The sequence below is a fragment of the Myxine glutinosa genome, chromosome 4 (genome assembly GCF_964187855.1).
Source record: "Myxine glutinosa chromosome 4, kmMyxGlut1.1, whole genome shotgun sequence".
Lineage (NCBI taxonomy): Eukaryota > Metazoa > Chordata > Myxini > Myxiniformes > Myxinidae > Myxine > Myxine glutinosa.
In genome coordinates, this window is record NC_136264.1 from 218,495,927 (window position 1) to 218,511,312 (window position 15,386).

At 45.5% G+C, this 15,386-nt stretch overlaps 1 protein-coding gene across 2 annotated transcripts in view; it reads left to right on the top strand.

Annotated features, from left to right (window-relative positions):
* The window catches only part of PLRG1 (pleiotropic regulator 1), a 250,135-nt gene extending 238,585 nt beyond the window's left edge, over positions 1 to 11,550 (top strand). For both annotated transcript variants that reach the window (XR_013623286.1, XM_078777035.1), the window contains 2 exons: positions 9 to 202; positions 11,321 to 11,550. Coding sequence is in view for 1 of the 2 variants with exons in the window: in XM_078777035.1 (XP_078633161.1) it covers positions 9 to 202; positions 11,321 to 11,380 (254 nt within the window). In the remaining variant the exon portion in view is untranslated. The remainder of the gene's footprint in view (positions 1 to 8; positions 203 to 11,320) is intronic.
* Positions 11,551 to 15,386: the final 3,836 nt, after the last annotated feature.

Genomic DNA, 15,386 nt, shown 5'->3' on the forward strand with positions numbered 1-15,386 from the left:
TCATACAGCCGACAATGGAACGATGCACCTGTGGGATTGGCGTACGGGCTACAACTTCCAGCGTGTGCATGCGGCTGTGCAGCCAGGCTCACTTGATAGCGAGTCTGGAATCTTTTCCTGTGCCTTTGATCAGTCTGAGAGTCGCCTCATCACTGCTGAAGCTGATAAAACCATCAAGCTATACAAGGAGGATGACACTGCGGTAATGTCTTCTTTTTGGGGGGGGGAGAGGGGTGGTTACACTTTTAGGACATTCCAACACAATTTTTGGAAATTGCAATTGTACATGATGATTTGCTTACCGTTAAAAAGGTAACGAGTTTTTTTTTTTGTTATTTATTTATTACTGCTCTATTACTATTACTGTATTACTATTATTGTTACTGTATCACTGCTATATTATTACTTCCGCCACCAAATGTGGATGGAGGTTACGTTTTCACCACTGTCTGTTTGTCTGCCCATTTGTTTGTTAACAAAATATCTCAAAAGGTTGTGGACGGATTCGGACGAAATTTGGCAGAGATGTAGCGTATGTGACAAGGCCAAAATGATTAGATTTTGGTGAAGATCCGGATTCGGATCCGGCTACTAGAATTTTTAAAAGTGATTCTTCACCATTGGGAGATGGGGCCAAAAACGATACATAGCAGGATATCTCAAAACGTTGTGGACTGATTTGGACGAAACTTGATGGACCGGCTGGGTGTCTGACAAGGACAAATATATTCGATTTTGATGAAGATTTGAATATGGATTCGGACATGAGAATTATAATTGATTTTTTAAAGTGATTTTTCACCATTGAGTGATATGGCCAATTAGGTGGAGGTATGCTCTCTACTGAGTGCCGCTCTAGTTACTATAATAATGTTACTGATTGCTCTTCCGGTTCTGGTATCTGAGCTGTGGATGTCCAATTTTCACCTCTGCCAACCTCCCCAAAGATAAGTTGTTACGGCCTGAAGCACACCAAGCCAAGCCTTCAATCACACTGTCTTTATTTATGGATTATCACACAAAAATCTCTTCCTACACATAAAACCAAGAAGGGAGAAAAGAGGGAAAAACCTGAATAGGCCAGTCCAAGAGTAGGCAGGTCCAAGAGTAGGCCGGTCCAAGAGTAGGCCGGTCCAAGAGTAGGCCGGTCCAAGAGTAGGCCGGTCCAAGAGTAGGCCGGTCCAAGAGTAGGCCCCAGGGCAGGCCCCGTAGTAGACCCCAGGGCAGGCCCAACAGTAGGCCCCAGGGCAGGCCCAGTAGTAGACCCAAAGGCAGGCCCAACAGTAGGCCCCAGGGCAGGCCCAACAGTAGGCCCCAGTGCAGGCCCAGCACGAGAGGGTAGGAGTAGGCAAGTCCACGAGTAGGCCCCAGTGGTAGGCAGCAAGAGTTAGATCAATGTCACCCTTCAGGTAGAGAGATTGCAGCTGGACACTCTACAACCCCCGAAAAAGCACTCTGCCATAAGCCCTCCTCCAAAATGGCCACTCACTCCTCTGAATCACCTTCCTGGTCACTCCCCTGCCCCACAGCCAATCATAGGCTTTATACACCTGGACCAAACCACTTGGTCTAACTCACAGGAGGGTGTGGGGGAAGGAAGAAGAAAAAGGTCACAAACCGTAACACCCAACACCCTCCTCCCTCCCCCCCCCCCCTTTAAAGAAGAAAACTTTACCCCAAGAAAAGTTTTCTTTTACAAAGGCAGGATAAACAGTGCAAGCATATTAACTGTGACCCGGCGGGGTTTCCATCTGTCATGGGTCCGCACCATGTAGTTCACCTCACTCAGCTTTTTTTCGACCAAGTAGGGACTGCTAAACTTCGCCAATAGTGGCTCCCCAGGCAGAGGTAGTGAAACTAGCACCTTGTCTCCAGGCCTAAAATTACGAGCTGTCGTATTCAGGTCAAAACGGGCCTTCATTACTCGCTGAGATACTTTCAAATGTTCCTTGGCGACATTGCAGGCGGTGGTAAGTCTTTCCCGGAAAGTACCGACATAGTCCCGAAGGTTAGGGTTCTCCGTCTCTTCGAGGAATCTCTTTCACTACTGGGGAAACAAACCCTATTGCCAGCCAAATCATTTCCCAATACGAAACTAATACCCTCTATGGGGAGAGTGGGCACTATTTCTACCATCATGGGTCCTGTGACCAAATCAGACTTCAAGTTCACCCTATGTATGGGGACTGGGACAGTGGGACATAACGACCGGCAATGCCCTGGATTAAGGCACTCGCTTTCCCCGAACTACTCAAAGTCAATGGTAAAACTTTAGACAACATCAACGACTGGGCGGCCCCAGTATCCCTCAGAATAATTACGGACTTGACTTTCCCGTCCCAAGACACTTGGCCCTTTGACACAAAGGGTTTATAATGCTCCTGTACGGGGCTCGTAAGGTCCGCAGTCAGCCTTAACTGTAAGGGCACGATCCATGTGGCTGTCCACTTTGGTTCGAACCAATGCAATAGGTCTAACAGAGTCTCCCTGCTTCTCCTCCCTTTGCAATTTCCAACAATTTGACTTCAGATGTCCCCTCTGTTTGCAGTAATAACACGTGGGGGCCGGTCCCCGGCGAGATGCCTGACTCGACCACTCAAACTGTCTACCCAGAAGCGGCCGCACCAATGGACCCCTATGGTCTGTCCACTTCCCCTCTGATCGGTCCTCACTAACCCCTTTCTTGTTATCCCAGGTAGTACAGTAATGAGGAAAACCAAGGCCTCTCTTATGGGTAAATTCATAATCATCTGTGCCAACAGCAGCTTTTTTTCAACTCACCAACCTTATGATCCGTAAGGTGTGTCCTAATGTCCAAGGGGATACTGTTCCTAAACTCTTCCATCAAGATAACCTCCCTTAGATTACCATAGGTCCTATCCACTTGTAGAGAATGATACCACCGATCAAAACTCATTTCCTTCTCCCTCGCAAATTCAACAAATGTCTGCCCAGCCTGTTTTTTAAAGGTTCGGAACTTCTGCCGGTATACTTCCGGAACTTGCTCATAGGCTGACAACACAGCCTTTCTAACAGCCTCATAATTCTCTAACTGATCCTCCGACAGCTGAATACACTTCCTGGGCTCTCCCTATGAACCCACTTTGTAGTAGCAGGGTCCAGTATTGCACGGGCCACTGAAGACGTTTTGCAATAGTTTCAAAAGACAGAAAAAACGTTTCCACCTCCTTGTTAAACTTGGGAACAAGCCTAATGTTCCGAGCCACATCAAAGGAACGGGGGAGATCATTTTGACCCCCACCTGAATCGATGGAAACCGGTTGGGCCTGTCCCAGCTGAATTTCTAATTTTCTTAACTCAAACTCTCCTTGTCGTTCTTCTTTTTCTCTTTCAAACTCTTTGCTTTTCTTCCTTTTCTCTTTGCTGTTCTTCCTTATCTCTTTCAAACTCTCTTTGCTTTTCTTCCTTTTCTCTTTCAAACTCTCTTTGCTTTCCTTCCTTTTCTCTTTGCTGTTCTTCCTTATCTCTTTCAAACTCTCTTTGCTTTTCTTCCTTTTCTCTTTCAAACTCTCTTCGCCGTTCTTTGTCTTCTAACTTTAGTCTGAGCTGTCTTTCTTCTGATTCTATCCGGGCCAATTCCAAGGCTTCACTCCTCATTCTTACCCATGGTTCTAAACCCATGTGACTGACAATAGCCGAAACAATCTCCGCCTTTTTCATGCCAGATGTCCCACTAACCCCAAGATGATCAGCTACAGCTCGTAACTCTACCTTACGTAACAGTTCTACATCTTACACCGATAGCCCCTTCTTCTCCACAAATTCCTTCACTTCAAAATCCATCTCCTCAGCCATGGTGTATGACTGCAGTAAATATAGAAGTATCAGCACCGTAAACAAAAGTCAAATTATCTGCCAATGAGAAAACTTACTACTGCGGAAAAAAACAAAAATCCAAGACAAATATCATGTAATCCAGCTCCCGGACGAGCCCCCAATTTGTTACGGCCTGAAGCACACCAAGCCAAGCCTTCAATCACACTGTCTTTATTTATGGATTATCACATGAAAATCTCTTCCTACACATAAAACCAAGAAGGGAGAAAAGTGGGAAAAACCTGAATGGGCCGGTCCAAGGGTAGGCAGGTCCAAGAGTAGGCAGGTCCAACAGTAGGCTGGTCCAAGAGTAGACAGGTGCAAGAGTAGACAGGTGCAAGAGTAGACAGGTGCAAGAGTAGGCAGGTCCAAGAGTAGGCAGGTCCAAGAGTAGGCAGGTCCAAGAGTAGGCCGGTCCAAGAGTAGGCCCCAGGGCAGGCCGAGTGGTAGGCCCCAGTGCAGGCCCAGCACGAGAGGGTAGGAGTAGGCAAGTCCACGAGTAGGCCCCAAGGCAGGCCCCAGTGGTAGGCAGCAAGAGTTCGATCAACGTCACCCTTCAGGTAGAGAGATTGCAGCTGGACACTCTACAACCCCTGAAAAAGCACTCTGCCATAAGCCCTCCTCCAAAATGGCCACTCACTCCTCTGAATCACCTTCCTGGTCACTCCCCTGCCCCACAGCCAATCATAGGCTTTATACACATGGATCAAACCACTTGGTCTAATTCACAGGGGGGTGTGGGGGAAGGAAGAAGAAAAATGTCACAAACTGTAACAAAGTCCTCATGGTTGTTTTTGTTGCGTTTTTGCTGTTTAATTTGTTGTCTCCGTGTTTGCTGTGTGTTTTAAGTTCGGTTTTGTTTTAAAATTTGTCCCAATTTGTGAGTATGCGTCAAACTTTTCGTACCGGATTATTTGAGGCCCACCTTTTCCTAGTTCGAGTCCATGATTGCTTTTTATTGTTTTTTTCTCTCTACCACCTTGCGCCCTCTTGTTTTCTCCTCAATCCCCTTACCTCTCCTTCAGTTCCTCCCAATTATGCCTGTTTACTGTCTTAAAAAATAAAAATAACTTCAATTTCCTTACCTTCAACCTTACACCTCCCTGACCACCCTACTTCCTGCTCTCTACATTTTTTGCCCTTTTCCACTCAGCATCCCCACTGTGATCATGAATGTGTTCATCACACAGCTAAGCTTTATTTTCTTCAACTTGTTGCTTTTCCCCTCTTCTACCAAACCTTTAAAAAATATATATTACAACTGAAAAAATGTAATTGCTTGCACTGTACCAACCATCCACTTATATACACCACGGATAACCTAAATGGTATTCACGGTTCCTTTGACAATGTTCAAACTTCCTCTATCTCCCGTGTTAAATTCTCTATTCGATTACATTTCACTCTTCGTCTTCCTCTTCAAAAGTTTGCTTTCAAAGAAATCCTTCCATCATTACAGCACATCCAGTTCTTCTTTTCTACATTCTCTGCACTCGCCTTTATTCCACTCCTCCTCTAACATTTTCAAACGGATCTCTGACATGAAGGTCCCAAGAAACCCAGTTTGTAATAACTGTTCAATTATCATTAATCGTTCCTTTTGTACATCTTCCTTGCCAAACCTTTCCATGTCTGTTCCCTCCTCTTGCATTCGCCGGCTTCCTACCAAACTTATCTCTTGCCAGCGTCCCACTCCATGTCCCCACCCTCTACTCCCTCCTATCCCCATTTCATCACTACCTTACCCCTACCACTTCCTTTCAAAAACCCCCCTCCCCTTCAAAACTCCCCATCACCCCTCCCCTTCAAAACTCCTCCTCTCCCACCAATCCTCATCAAACTCACTTCCTCTCTCTTCTAACTCATTCCTCCTCCTCCTCCTCCAATGTTCTACTTCCCTCTACCCCACCCCCCCTGCTCATATTATTCCTCACTGTGCCTCATCCCATCACCACCCAGCCTCTTGTCCTCCTCCTCATTCTGCCCTCTCTCCTTGCTCTTCTGCAATTTCTGACACACTGTCCACTGTTCTCCCTACCTCCTCCTCTTCTTCCTCATCCCTCCCCTCTCTCGGACCTGATGCTCCCCTTTCTTCCTTAAAGGTATGGACCTCAAACATCCAGGGCCTTCGCTCAAGCCTAACTGATCTTTTCTTTATATGTGTGTTGTATCGTCCATAAAACAGTGATGACTCCATTTACATCTCTCTTTGACAACATGGATCAACTTCTACCCACTCATCCCAGCTCTCTCCCACATATGTGGTGACTTCAACTTTATCATGCCAGCTGGCTGGGTGTGGGTACCTCTCTCACCATCCACCGCACCTCAGCAAAGGACTTCTGCGACCAACTGGGACTGACACAATCTGTAAATTTCCCAACCCGGATCTCAGTCAACGGTACATCATCTCTTCTCGACTTGGTCATGACAAACTTCCCTGCAAATGTCTGCTGTTCTTTTTCTGCTCCAATTGGTTCATCTTATCATTTCCTTGTTAAAGCGGACATCTCTCTGGTCATTCTCAGAGAGCCTCCTCAGCGTCGACGAGTCAGGCATTTCACTCAGGCTGACTGGTACGGTCTTCAAACAGCCATCAAACATCTGGACTGGTCTCCCATCTCTACTGCCTCCAACATCAACATCTCTAACATCCTGGGAATTCTTCCAAAGTAAACTGCTCTCTCTCTCTCATGCACATATTTATCCCATCTCGTCTTCAGTTGTCATGCCCTTCCTCCCGTCCATGGTACACGGAATCTTGTGGTGAGGCAGTTGCCCTGCAACAACTTGCATTCTCCTCATGGAAGGCAAATCCAACTGAAGGCAATCTCCATTCCTTTCACAAAGCTCGGAACAAGTGTGTGTCCACCCTCAGGACAGCCAGGAAACAATATCTCTCATCTCAAGACTGAACTGAACCCATCTCCCTACTCCAAATCCTGGTGGTGTCTGGTCAAATCAAATCTGTTTCTGGTGTTTGTTCCCCCTCTCTTACCTCAAACGGCGACATAGCTGACACCGCATGTGAAAAAGCCAAATGTCTCAACTTTGTGTTTGCCTCCAAATCTTGTGTCCCAATCAATCTCTCTCTCTTTACCCACCGGACCCAGTCATACCCAGCTGCTCTTGGAGTCTGTGTCCTTCTCTCCCGACAAGGTGGAGAAGTTTCTGTCAAACCTCGACTCTGATTCTACAACTGGTATCAGTCCACGGGTCCTAGAATCCTGCTCTGCCACTCTATATCTGTTTTGCTCTGCCGCTCTATATCTGTTTTACTCTGCCGCTCTATATTTCCCGACCTCTCTGTTCTCTTCAATTTCCTCTCTGTTCTCTTCATCCTTTCTTTTGCTCAAGGTCATCTGCCATCTGCTTGGAAATCAGCCAACATTACCGCTTTCCACAAAAAAGATGCAAAAAACAGATCCTTGCAACTATAGACCAATCAGCCTGCTCCCAATAATCAGCAAGGTCATGGAATCAATCATCACTTCCAATATTAAATCCTTCCTCTTCTCAAATGGCTTGATCTCTGATCATCAATTTTGATTCAGACCAGGTCACTCTACTCTGGACATGCTGCTTCTGCTGTCTTAACAATGGATGGAGGTTCTCAATGCGAAACAGGAAATCAGAGCCGTCTTCCTTTTGACATGTGTTGTGCCTTCGATACAGTCTGTTACCCCACCCTGCTCACCAAACTCTCCTCCTATGGTATCCATGGAAACCTCCATGCATGGCTCGTGGACTTCCTCTCCTGTCGTAGTCAACATGTGGCTCTAAATGGAATTGTCATCTCCTCTTCCTGTTCTGGCTGAAGTTCCTCAAGGCAGTGTTCTGGGCCCTGTCCTTTTTCTGGTCTTCATTAATGATCTCTCTGACTCTCTGTAAAATCCTCTCTGTCTTTCTGCTGATGACTCCACTCTCTGTCGCTCCATCTCTCATCCCACAGATCGGCAGGGCAGCAGCCTCTTCACTCTCTGCACACCTGGATAAAATCACAAACTGGTCAAATAAGTGGAACATGTCATTCAATCCTGACAAATCTCACATTCTCACTCTGTCTCTCCGAAAAGACCTTCTGGAAAACCCTCCCATCTACTTTCTCAACAATCGTCTCGGAGAAGTTCTGTCACTCAAGCTTTTGGGTCTCACTATCTGCCATGATCTTTCCTGTGAAAACCACATTTCCAAGCTTGCCTCCAAAGGCAGTCGCCGACTGGGCATCCACCATTATGCGAAAGCCTTACTTGACACTACTGAGCTCAACACAGACAAAGCTTTCATCTACAGCTTTATGGAATACTGCTCTCCCCTGTGGGTTGGCTCCCGTGCCTTTCAGCTTTCTCAGCTTTACGCCGTGGAAACCAAGGTCTTCAAGATTATTTGAATCTCTCACGATGAAGCTGAATCTATGGGCCTATCACTTCGCCATTGCCGAGAGGTCAGTGGTCTCTCTGTTTTCCTCCGTCTCCTTTCTGGCCTTAGACCGTCTTCCCTGTCAGTGCTTCCCCCCATACCCTCCCCCCCCACCCCCCCCCCGCCCCCAGGAATCTGCAAAGCACACATGGTCCACCATTAACCCCCTTCTGCTAGAACTCCCAAACTCGACAGGTTTTCTAACAGCTGTTCAGCTTGTATACAGCTGTTCACCAACATCTCAGATTATACCCAACCCAAAACCATGATCTTTTCTACCATCATCAACCCCATCGTCCTCTTTCCAAATTGTCAGTTTTTCATTTTCTACCCCTGTTGTACACACCCCATTTGTCCTTTCCTACCCTTCGTTCTTCTCCACATCCCTTATTTGTCCAAATCTCCCTCTTTTGTCGTTCAACCCCACTGTCGGCTTTCAACCCCTCCCCTTCTCTCTACTGTTCATTTTGTCCTGTTGCGTCTTGGTCCGTTCAGTGTTCTCGCTCTTCCAGGAGCCTTGACTTTGTATATAAATGCAACTCGTAGATACATGAACTGGCCCCTCAGCTCTGAATTTTTATCTCACTGACAAAAATTTGTCTTTTTCATTCTGTACATAAGTAATACCTAGCTTGTTAACCTAGCTTGGTAATCCTAGCTTGTTCATTCTGTACATAAGTAATACCTAGCTTGTTAATCCTAGCTTGTTCATTCTGTACATAAGTAATACCTAGCTTGTTAACTTAGCTTGTTAACCATAGCTTGTTCATTCTGTACATAGGTAAAACCTAGCTTGTTAATTCTAGCTTGTTCATTCTGTACTTAAGTAATACCTAGCTTGTTAGCCTAGCTTGTTAATCCGAGCTTGTTCATTCTGTACATAAGTAATACCCAGCTTGTTAACCGAGCTTGTTAATCCTAGCTTGTTCATTCTGTACATGAGTAATTCCGAACTTGTTAACTTGGATTTGTTTATTAAATGGTCTGTAAATAATTTGCAATTTGGAATTACCATGTCTGGAAACATTCATTCAATATTTCCGTTTATTCTGCAATTTTGTATACGTAGATATTGTTGTGTCGCCAGCGATTAAGATCAGCCAAGTGACGGATAGCCGAACTGCTTGAACTCCGAGGCGACCAGCAGAAGATAGCTGTTAATTTATATGCACGGGATGGAAGAAATGCGAGGCATTTATACAACGAAAAACAACAGGTTTATTCCCGAACCCACGAACAAAGAAACACCACAGTAAATTCAACAATCAAATAATTTAATGAAAAAAATGTAGGACGAAATATAATGTTGAGGTAAAAACTAATGTCTACAGAGGTACCTCACAAAGACTCCAGCATGCACATCGGGAAAAGATAATGAAAAAAAAAAAAATCCCCTTTGGCCGGTGTCGGAGCAGCTTAATGTAAGGATTAAGAGACTTCACTTTGTTTAAAGATTTATTCAGTTATTGCGGAGAGAATCCAACTCAGATACACAATACATTTCCAAAAAAACAATACAACACGTCGACTTGTAGAAAGTTCTCTGCTCCAGCCTTGTGTAGTGTCTCCTTATATAAAACGAAGTCTTCATTCATCTTCTCAGGGAGGAGCCTGAGGTCATTACGGGATTTGCCAGAGGTCAGACTTTGTGGCGCCGGGCCATCTGTTTTCTATCATGAAGTTACCAAAGTGGTTTGTAAAAGATTGTTATCCCAGAAAGAAAGGAAAAAGGTCATTGTTCAGGCTGAGGGGGCAACATTCTCAGAGGCTTCGTGACATGTTCAATCTCAGATAATGAGTTATTGTACTGGAAGCAAGAGCTGTATCAGCACTATCGCCCCAGCACACATCCACAGAGGTGAAAAAGGCCATCCCACAAACTGCAGTCTTCATGCTCTGTTCCATATGCACTTTCTTTAGTATCTCATGCCAAAACTAAATGCTTTAAAAACAATTTAGCTCTCAAATGAAAGAATGGAGTTTGGGCAATGCAATTTAAATGCCTGCTATAACTCGTCTACTCTTGGTCTGTAGAGGTCTTTATAATTCTACAGCTGGCCAGTACTTATCTGTGGCCCGAATGGGTCCTTTTTGAGGAGAGTGGTGGTGACGAGGCTCAGAGCCTCCCGTTCGGGAAGCGGACAAGATGGCGACGCTCAACGAACAGCCTGGCTTTGAATGAAAGTGATGAAGACGGCCTCCTTTGCCTCCGAAGAGCACCAGAGTCAAAATCGTCTTTCAACGGCCACCCGTGCAGCCAGGAGCGCTCCCCTCTCCCAAAAGCATGCACCAAATTTGTTTACCACAAGGATCGTCAAGATGACGCAGCCTTCTAGTCCAAAAATGAGAGAGAGAGAGAGAGAGAGAGAGAGAGAGAGAGAGAGAGAGAGAGAGAGAGAGAGAGAAAGAAAGAGAGAAAGAAAAAAAAAAGAGAGAAAAAAAAGAAAGAAAACTCGACCCGCCCTTCTTCTTCACTCTGGTTCGCCAATCGGGTTGTTTGCCCCAGTTTTCCCCACCCACGTCCTATGGTCCAATCACGTCCCTCCGGGCGTGGCCTTTCTTTACCGCCCCCTTATTTCTCCGCCTCTTGTCTCACCTCTCAACTGGCTTAGTGTCCGGGAACCTGCTTGCTTGTAGTTGGCGGTTGTTATAAGTTAAAGGTGGCTTTCAGCGCCGGCCGTGGCAGCAAAACGCAATGGGAAAATTACCGAGGGAAATTACGCACTGGGGAAAATTATCCTTAAACCCTAGAGCTAATTAGCATGTCTGCACTCCCCCCCCCGCCCCCATCCGTGTGAAGAACATATAAACAACTTTAGCTACAGTTTCCTTACTGTACATTGAGATTTCTCCTACACGTTACACGGTCCATGCTATTACGTGTACAGTGCTGCCTTCCCTATGGTAGGGAAAGTAGCACTGGTTGGAGGTTATCTTTGTTTGTGCTTTCATTTATCCCCCACTAACATAACAATATTTCATGTTTTTCTTAGGTTGGAAGTTATCTTTGTTGGTCTTAAAGTGTTGATTTTAAATACCGTGCTTTGGCTTTCATGTTCTGCAGACTGAGGAGACTCATCCCATCAACTGGAAGCCTGAAATCATGAAGAGAAAAAGATTTTGATGTCAATGAGCTTCTCATGTAATTGCTGTTCATTTTTGTTTTCAAGGATTTGTTTCATTTTGGTTAAATGAGAAGATTCATTCATTTTGGTTAAATGAGCAGTTAATTACCATATTTCCTTCCATATGTGAAAAGTTATGACAGCTTTGCAATAAAAACTCTCATTTATATACTTTGTGTGCGGTTGAATTATTTTGACATTTGCCTTTTTTTTTCTTTCTTTTTTTGTATACAGAATCGAGGCTCGTGAAAGAGCTAACATTTATCACAACAAAAAAATCAAACAGACAAAAAATATATATAAAAATTGGGAGCAGTAGACAAGATGGGGAGAGAAGGGGAAAAACACAAACACAACATTTGAGAGCAGGGACATCGGGAGATGTGTGGGAAGGAGAGGGCTTGGGGGGAGGAGGCGTGGTAAGGGGGTGGGGGGTGGGGGGTGGGAGAAGTATAAAACACAAGGACACCAAGGACTTCCAGGAAAGAAGTTGGTATTTCAAAAAAGTGGATTTGGGGTGAAATTAGCGGGGGTAGAAAAGATCAAGGTTTTGGATGGGGGAAGATAAGAGATGGTGGTGAACAGCTGTTTTAAAGACCTGGAGGGAGGAGCGGGATTGCCTGCGGTGAGTAAGTGAAAGGCCCTCGGAGATAGCTTCATCGCGGGAGATTCGAATGATTCTGAACGCTTTGGTTTCAACAGCGTGAAGACGAGCTAGGTGTGAGGCAGGAGCACCAGCCCAGAGGGGAGACCAGTACTCCATTGAGCTGCGGATGAAAGCCTTGTATGTGGTGAGGAGCTCAGGTGTGCCAAGGAAGGACTTCGCATGACGGAGGATGCCCAGTCGGCGACTGGCTTTGGAGGCCAGCTTGGAAATGTGGTTTTCCCAGGAAAGATCATGGCAGATAGTGAGACCCAAAAGCTTGAGTGACAGAACTTCTTGGAGAGGATTATTCAGAAAGTGGATGGGAGGGTTGTCCAGTCGGTCTTTTCGGAGAGACATCGTAAGAGTGTGAGATTTGTCAGGATTGAAAGACATGTTCCACTTGTTTGCCCAGTCTGTGATTTTGTCCAGGGCTGCAGAGAGTGAGGAGGCTGCAGACTGCCGATCTGAGGGATGAGGAATGGAGCGGCAGAGAGTGGAGTCATCAGCAAAGAGATAGAGAGGATTTTCAAGAGAGTCAGAGAGATCATTGATGAAGACCAGAAAAAGCACAGGGCCCAGAACACTGCCTTAGGGAACTCCAGCCTGAACAGGAAGAGGAGATGAGAGAAACCCATTCAGGGCCACACGTTGACTGCGACTAGAGAGGAAGTCCGTCAGCCATGCGTGGAGATTTCCATGGATACCAAAGGAGAGTTTGGTGAGCGGAGCGGGGTGCCAGACCGTATCGAAGGCACGTGATATGTCAAGGGAGACAGCTCTAATTTCCTGTTTGGCATTGAGGACCTCCATCCATTGTTGAGACGGCAGAAGCAGCATGTCCAGAGTAGAATGACCTGGTCTGAAACCAAATTGATGATCAGAGATCAAGCCATTGGAGAAGAGGAAAGATTTCATATCCGAAGCAATGATGGATTCCATGACTTTGCTGATAATTGGGAGTAGGCTGATTGGTCTGTAGTTGCAAGGATCTGGTTTTGCACCTTTTTGTGGAAAGCGGTGATGTTGGCTGATTTCCAAGCAGATGGCAGATGACCTTGAGCAAAAGAGAGGGTGAAGAGAACAGAGAGAGGGAGTGAAAGAGCAGAAGAACAGGATTTTAGGACCCGTGGGCTGATGCCGTCAGCTCCAGTTGCAGAATCAGAGTCGAGGGTTGACAGAAACTTTTCCACCTTGTCAGGAGGAAAGGACACAGAGTCCAGGAGCAGCTGGGTACGACTGGGTACAGAGAGGGATGGGTTTGGGACACAAGATTTAGAGGCAAACAGAGTTGAGGCATTCAGCTTTTTCACGTGCGGAGTCAGCTGTGTAGCCGTTTGAGGTAAGGGAGAGGATGGAGGGTAGGCTGGGCCAAATCAGGGGTGATTTTCAATTTTTCATACTACAAGGTTGTAATTTACCTAAGAGTTGTGGCTGGGTAACAGAAACAAAACCATGAAATTTTTTTTCAAAAATATTGACGTCTTACGGTAAAACAGCCCGTTACCATAGCAACCGTTACAGACGACTCAAAAAATTCTTAAAATCGATGATTTCTCAGGCTGTGTGTGACCCCCAGAGTTGATTCTGGTACCAAAAGATTCAGAATTGAAAGCCAAGGATGATTGGATAGTTTAACAATGTCTGTGACACAATTCAATACAACCTTTATCCCAAAAACTCATTTTCATCTCAAATTTAAGGCATTTGTTTGAAAAAAAAATGAAAATTTTGCTTTTTAATCATAGGATAATCATTAATCAGAGCTATAGTCAAATTAAATGTACTTTAAATTAACTTTTGTCATTGATTAAGCTTTTTTGTCTCAAATTTAAGGTCTGACATTGAACATTGATAACAAAATAAAAAACCTAGTCCCAATTGTAATCAATGGAGGCCAATGACTTCTTAGTCACAACCTCAGTGGATGTTGCCAGTCCATGCAGCTTCTCCCTGACGCCCTTCACAACCCTGTATAGAGCCTGGAGCTGCGCCTCAGATGTGGGGGCCTTGTTAGTGTTCAAATCTGTGGCGAGTCCAAGTGTCCGTTCTGCTGCGTCATTGACAACTGGGAGTTTGGCCACAACTTCCTTGCCATGACGATAGCTGTCTGCGGTGGGCCACTGTGCAACGGGGAGCTTGACAAAACTGGAGTCAATACCCAAGAGTTCAAACATGCTCCAAGAGTCGTAACCAACAAAGTCTTTGAGGGCTTTACTCCCCAATTGCTGTGAGGCTGGCATCTCCTGTATCATGTTATGTGCAGTCCCATGGTACCTGAGCATAGCCCTTCTCATAGTCTGCTTGTCAGATGACGTTCTGTCCGAGAAGAGTGCCAAAGAGACCAATCTCTCTGAGAGGTACCACAAATGGTTTTGTAGCTTCTCTCGGGCCATAGTCACAAAGGACAGAAATTTGGCAGGCCACTTTGTTGGATTCTTTGCGATACTGGCCTCAGCCTTGAGGAGGTTCTTCATCAGGTACAGGTCGTTAGATGGTGCATCTGCAGCACTGGTACATGTCAACCACGCTTTAGTGTAGAAGACTGACATGAATGCAGCGAGACTGGTTATGTCTTCCAGCTCTTCGGGTGTGTAGATATCTCCCAGCTGCCGACGGAAGAGTGCCACCTTTATAGTGTATAAAGTCTTGCTCATCCAACGGGTGTGGTGGAATGCCCCAGGAGCTTTGATAGTGATGGTCCTCATACCATCAGGGACAGTCCTTCCAAGAAACAGCAGTGTGAGGTGTGCCAGCTCCAGGTAGTCGTGTCGAAGTCTCCTTTGTGCTATTCTCCATCCACGTCTGAAGGAAGGTGATGGTGGCATGTACATGGCCAGCCAGCTCTCTCTGTTGAGCAGACACCTCGACCAATGTGTAGTTGCCCTGGTCCAATTCACTCCAAGTGTTGAGCAGTCGCTTGAACAGCTGTTCATTAGGTCCTGTGGTGGGGCCATACACTATTGAGCAAGACGCCCCTCCAACCAATTCGTGGATGTGGTGCCGACACGCCAGTTGCAGAAGACTCCTGCAAAACTCAGTCTCCAGTCTTACTACGACTCCACTCTTGACCCCAGAGTTCACTGCCGTTGTATCGAAGACAAGAGCGCCTATCCTTGATGTGTCGATTGGGTGCTCATTGAGGACCTGGATAGAAAATAAATAGAATAAGGTAAAGACACCAATGATAACTTATATTCTACTAATAAATAATAGAACATAAGTTAGAATATACTTTATAGACTAATATCAATTTTATCATTGATCAAATTAGTGTGGAATGCCAAATTGCTAATTTGCTTCATTATTATATTAAAAATAACTAACATATTCCAAGTAAATTCTTAATTTGATGTAGCTAC